Below are 6,261 nucleotides of genomic sequence, written 5' to 3' on the forward strand. Positions count from 1 at the left end.
TCCACAAACACTCTCCCAAGCTATAGTCCTCTGTATTGACTCTGTATTAGCTGTGATAGATGGGCATCAACTTGTGGAAACATCAACTAATTTAAAGACTTAATCAGTAACTTTTCAGAGTTTTGCTATTGGAGAAACTGCGCCCTCTCTGTGCAATAGTATCGGTATCGATATCGCCATTCAAAGTCAACAAAACACAGCGCCAGAAAGCTCTATGTACATGTTGTGACATCGGGTACTCACCACGTGATGAAATAATAATCCATAGTTACGTGAAATGTCATTTTCGTAGCAAATCCGCATCGAGTGACTTCCTTGTTTTCATGAACACAACGCTCCCGCTGTACACAGCGCATGCGCGCAATGCCGCTCATGCTGTCTCCGGGATGCTGGCACACAAATGCTTAGTGCCAGGAGAGGCCTTTGGAGGGCGGTGTGGGACTAATAAGGGTGACACTCTCCCTATTAGAATACACTGGACCATCTTCAATGACTAAATATCTGTTATACTAAGGTTGAAAAAGTTACTGATTGGGGCTTTAAAGACCCAAGTGACTTCGCTAGTGCAGCTTTGAAATAAGAGCGTTCTTCCTATAACAGTATTTTAACGTAACAGTATTATTTCAGTGTAACTTTGTTTCTTGTCAGTAACTAATACATATGTCAGGTGTCAGAGGGCACTCTGTCTCCTGCCTTCTGGTTCTGCCCTTCACTGACGGGATTCTGGGCCAAAGTATTTGACTGGTACTCTAAGGCCTACAAAATAACCCTTCAGCCAAAGGCAGAACTCGCCATCTTCGGCTGCTCGGAGTCCTTCTCTGGACTTCCCTACAGCTGTGCAACAATCTCTGACACAGGACAATCGTTCTGGAATGGAAGTCCTCCTCTCCACCCTCCACCTAAAATATGGGGGGGGGGGAGTAACTAATACATATGAAATGTTTCTCATAGTTCACTAATACACATGTAACACTAATACACATGTAACACACATGCACTGCAGGTAAACAGGAAAGAAAATCACACCCAGGTGTTGAAGCAAGTGGTGCAGGTTTAGGAGCAGTCATCTGAGAAAATACCTCTCCCCTGCTGGTTGGTGGATGCTCGATAAGCTTCTTTGGCAATACGGGACCTACCATATCCCATAGTGAGACAATGAGCAAATATTGTGAAATAGAGCTCAATGTTATGACCATAACCCCGGTTCTATGATTAATATGAGTGATGTGTCTCGCCAGACAACCCGTCTTGCTGGGCAGGCGAGAAGAATGACTTATCATAATGCCGTGTCACTCTTGCGCTCGGGAATAGTAGTAGGTAGGTGGGATCTATGATCCCCTTCTCCAACGCCCCTCTACATATGCATAGGCTTATTAGGCTACTCCTGATTGGTCTATCCTTTCATGCTACAAACGGACACCTTGTGCTACAAACTAACACATGTCACATATAGAAGCGGCTGCACCACTTAAGATTTTTGAATACCGTAATTTAGGTTTTCCATTTGTTTATTTGTTTATTAAAAAGGATCCCCATTAGCTGCCTGCATGACAGCTAGTCAGCTAGCTAAAGAACATAAGACTGAGTCAAAAGTAGATCTAAACTAAGACAGATCTAAGCTAAGACAGATAATAGAGAATATCCATTAACTTAAGATGCCCCACACATATTATGGATCAGACTGTTGAGAATCCTGTAAAAGTTAATCTCAAACAAAAGTGTGTGTGTGTGTGTGTGTGTGTGTGTGTGTGTGTGTGTGTGTGTGTGTGTGTGTGTGTGTGTGTGTGTGTGTGTGTGTGTTCGTGTTCCTTAGCTGCTCCACCTGAGTCTGAAGAAAGCCAAGGTGACATCATCTGAAGCCTCAGCTCTGGAGATGCTGGACCCCTTTGTGGTGCTGCTGCTCGACTGCCTCGACTCCATGCACGTCAAGGTGTGTGTTGGGGTTTCAAAATTAATCGTTTAATCGATGCATCTCGATGCGGAGGTGTTGCAGAATCAGATTGTTGACAGATAATCGTTTGTTAAAATGTATGTTGACATTCAGATTTTAAAGCAGTTTCTAAGTAAAAAACTGAGTTGATATTTATCTGACTGCTTGTATTAATTGATAAAAAAGTAGCCATGTGCAGTATTAATATAGAAAATTGAGGATGTGAGTGATACTTGGAGCTGCAATACTTTGAGCTGTATTGAGATGCATCGTGGAATCGAATCGAATCATTGACTGATGAATCGTAATCGAATCGTGAGGCCAGTGAAGATTCACAGCCCTAGTGTTTATGTTCAGATACTGAATTTCATATCAAATTATTATATTGATTCCAATATTTTACAGTTTGTTCATACTGTAACTACAGCCTAACATGTTCAGATAGATTCCAAAATGCAGCATTCATTTCCATCCTCAATGTTGTTGCTGCCATTGAGTGTGTTTACATACACACTAATAAACCAGGTATAGTCCTACTAAGGGAATTCCCTGATTAAGTGCTCATAACAGTTTAGTGCAATTTCTTTAATCAGATAAAAGCCGTTATCACATGAGATACAAGATTACCGCGGCAACGTTTTGCCCCCGTTTTGGGGAGGGTTATGTTTACCCTTAAGGTCCAATTATACTCCATTTTCATACGAAAATAAATACGTCCGTTTCAAACGGTGTAATCGTCACTGCCCCATGCCTCTTTCACGTTGGTATCATGTTAAGCAATATATCCACCAGTGGACAGTAGAGAGTCAAATGTGTGAGTGTGTGTGTGGTTCTGCTCCGTTTCATGCATATCCGTAAGCTTTCAGAGGACGGACAGAAATACGCACTTAAGAACGCAGAGTACGGACAGAAGGCTCTGTCCATCTCCGTCTTTAACATAGAGTATCTGGCATTTAGTCTGATTTTATTTTATTCTTTCACACCACTAAGTAACGGGATAGAGAACAATGTCCTCGGAAGCAGCAAACATCTAACACCATGGCAACTCGATAGACTGCTGACGGTCCACACTCACAAACTTTGAGGCACGTTCATGCTACTTACTAAAGTGCATGTAAACGCATCAATCAGATTATTGCCATTAACTCATTATTCCCAGTCAATAGTGAAGACGATGAGAGACTTTGAATTGAATTAGCTGGTGCCTACTATTAACTGAGCAGAGTTGTATCACAGACAGACTCCTACATCATACAATGTCAGACAAATCAACGCCAAGTTCCCCCTGCCACGCCTCTTTAATTCTCTCAGTAGAGGCCATGGTGCAGTTATCAAACAGTTGTACAAGTCTAGAAATGAGGTGCTTGGAGTGAGGAGGGCTCAGCAAAACATCGAAAAAGGCATATGCATTTGGGAGCGCCTCAAAGTTATGAATCTTGGATCGAACATGATTTCTGAATTGCAGGTATCTGATCCAGTGCGTGCCGGGCAACTCAAACCTCTTTAGTTGATCAAAGGATGCAAAATGACCATGTATGTATAGGTCTTTGATGGAAACCAGTCCCTTCTCACTCCAGGCATGGAAGGCTTTCCCTGACCACGAAGGTGAAAGAGGGTGACCAAGACAAATTGGTGTGTGGACAGAAACATCTGGTAGACTTAAAACACTCCTGACTTGGTTTAGAATTCTGACAGAGTTTCTCACAACAAAACTTAAATTTTGTAAAGTCCCAGGTTTCTCTAGCTTGGAAAACAACTGGGCTGGCAGAGAACAGCTGGCCACAAACCCATTTTGTGTTTAAAAGGCAGGAAGTAACACAGGTGCAAGCAAAACCTTAACGAGGGCCCAGACACTGGAACACCTAAATGGATTGGAAGTTAAAGGTCCCAATTCGTGCAGCTGTAACCTCTTAAAAACGTGTGTCTCTGGTCCATAAAACATGATTCTGGATTAATCTGTCGAAAATATAGCAACCCCGTTTGTTGTGACGGAGTTGTCCCTTCCTCATCTCGTTGCGTCCCAAGAATGGCCTGTTTCTATAATATATTCAGAACTAACAGTTCCCATTGGCCGCTGAGGGAGAGCCCGCCCCAGGCTCCCAGCGGCCAATCAGATTAGCGTCTGTGGACCAGCACGCTAGGTTGCGAGTTATCGTTAACTTAACAGTACTACGCTAAAGAGGACATCTCAAAATGCCTAGACTTACCGAATGCACCTCTGCAGTTGCTGGATCACGTACAGTTGGCGTCGCTCCAGCTAGAAGTGTTAATTTTGTGGCTATAGACTAAATGGTGCAGGTAGCTTGTGTGAGAGAGACCCGCGCAGTATGCAGGAGGAAGCTAGTGACGTCCCGATTCCCCCAGATTCCCCTCTGGGCAAACGACGCGTTTGGGGGTGTGGCTTGGAGGAGACTGCAGGGGGACGCTGGATAGGGACAAATCCAACTGTGGCAGTTCTGAGCGTGTGACCACTCATTACAGGGAGGGCTGACAGCAGTATATATGCATTTACAAGTAAAAACAGCTTTTGCACGGAATGGGACCTTTAATGTTTTGCTTGCAATGTGTTACTTCCTGCCTCTTAGACACAAATGCGTGAATTGGGTGGCAAGTGAAAAAGGCGAATTGAGACCCGTCCCTCCTTGACCTTGTTCCCTGTTCCTACCTGTAACCTCTGCCTCTCTCCCTCTCTATCTGTGTGTGTCTGTGTGTCTGTCTGTCTCTCTCTGCCTCTCATCTCTCCTAGGTGATAACAGAGGCTCTGGTGGCATTCACCTGGCTGGTGAAGTTCCCTCTGCCAGCGGTGGAGCAGAACGCCGGCCAGCTGACCAAGCAGCTCTTCGTCCTGCTGAAGGACTACTCCAAGGCCGGCGCCGCCCGTGGGGAGAACTTCCATCTGGTCCAGAACTGCTTCAAGGTAACACCGCAAACGCATATACGTACGTACGCACGTACTCACTCACGCATTTCAGTAGCTTGCTGACTTCCCTGCAAGGCATGGTGTTGCCCCCTCCTCATCTCTCGGTTGCTTCCCTGGGCCAGCATGCACAGGGGAGTGCTCCTCTCCGGGTCTCCGGCTGCACACTCAGCCAATCAGCTGAGGTTGTGGTGCGTTCTTCCAGCACGTGAACGGTGGTTGCCAAAAGGCAATGTTGATGAAACAGCTACAAACGTACGGGCATATGCTGCAGCACAGATGAGTTGCCAAATGCCGGCACAAGAATATAATCTATGATGGACAGTTAAGCCCACCTGTAGACTGCATGGATCCGCCCCAAAAAACCCTGATCACGAGAATGGTCAAAAACAGTTCAACTGTCTAACTCCACAATTCAGTACTACAAGGTTCAAAGTCTTTTCACATGTTTTCAGCAAGTAATTTCTAACGTGAAAAATGTGTCTTTCTGCTTCCCTCCCTCCTCGCTGTCTCTCTTTTTCTTTCTCTCTGTCTCTCTCCATCCCTCAGTCCATTACCATCCTGGTGAAGAACGTGAAGAACAACAGGGTCTCGGAGACGCAGCTGCAGGTGCTGCTGGGATATGCCGAGGAGGACATCTACGACCAGTCTCGCCAGGCCACCGCCTTCGGCCTGCTGAAGGTAGATGATGGACAGGTCCACAATACCTGGTGTTTGTCTGTCATTAATTTTTGTGGCACGTTGGACTTGGAGATCTGACTCTGACACTTTCCAAAAGCAGATAAAAGACTTCTGTTCAGACTGCCCTTTGTTTAGCCTTTGTGGCTGTAATTCTTTTTTCGGTTTTGTCCCCTGTCTGTTTGTATGTTTGTTAGTTACTCACACTGTAGTTTTGACTTTGTACTGCAGGAGTGGCCAAACTTTTTTGGTGGACCCAGTGTTTCCTCCAGGATTTTTTTCAGCTGAGGGTCCGGGGGGGTGGGGGGGCTTTGGTTAAGTGTGTGTACGACAACGCTGGCCCAGAGAATTGCACACATTTACTTTTCTATAACAGTTTGTGCTTGGCACCATTTATTTCTCTATAAAGTGATGTTATATAATGTCATGTTTGTAGCATCTCTAACTTCATGCTGCTTTTCTTGGCCAGGTCCTCCCAAAAATATGTTCTCTTATTTTGAAGCAGCGGTGGCCAGGATTTAGCAGCGGGGGGCCGCCGCTACTACCGGTAAATGCATGTAGAGGAAACCCTGTGTGGACCTCATACAGAAAAAGTATGTAAAGAGTCACAGGCCAAACAATATTAAACACGGCAGTTTTCAAACCGTTACACTGAAAGAAAAAAATATGTTTAAATATTTCTGTATCTTTTCAAAGTTTCTTTTAAATTTCTGTGCCAACAGCTTAAAGGGATACA

The 6,261-nt window shown here is 44.8% G+C and overlaps 1 protein-coding gene across 1 annotated transcript in view; it reads left to right on the forward strand.

Moving 5' to 3' along the window:
* Nucleotides 1-6,261, forward strand: part of utp20 (UTP20 small subunit processome component) — a 122,387-nt gene that overhangs the window by 66,485 nt on the left and 49,641 nt on the right. Inside the window, exons 48-50 of the mRNA XM_083654361.1 lie at nt 1,814-1,930; nt 4,677-4,847; nt 5,397-5,528. Coding sequence (XP_083510487.1) covers nt 1,814-1,930; nt 4,677-4,847; nt 5,397-5,528 — 420 coding nt within the window. The remainder of the gene's footprint in view (nt 1-1,813; nt 1,931-4,676; nt 4,848-5,396; nt 5,529-6,261) is intronic.

The sequence above is a fragment of the Poromitra crassiceps genome (assembly GCF_964638095.1).
Source record: "Poromitra crassiceps genome assembly, chromosome: 2".
Taxonomy (NCBI): Eukaryota; Metazoa; Chordata; class Actinopteri; order Beryciformes; family Melamphaidae; genus Poromitra; species Poromitra crassiceps.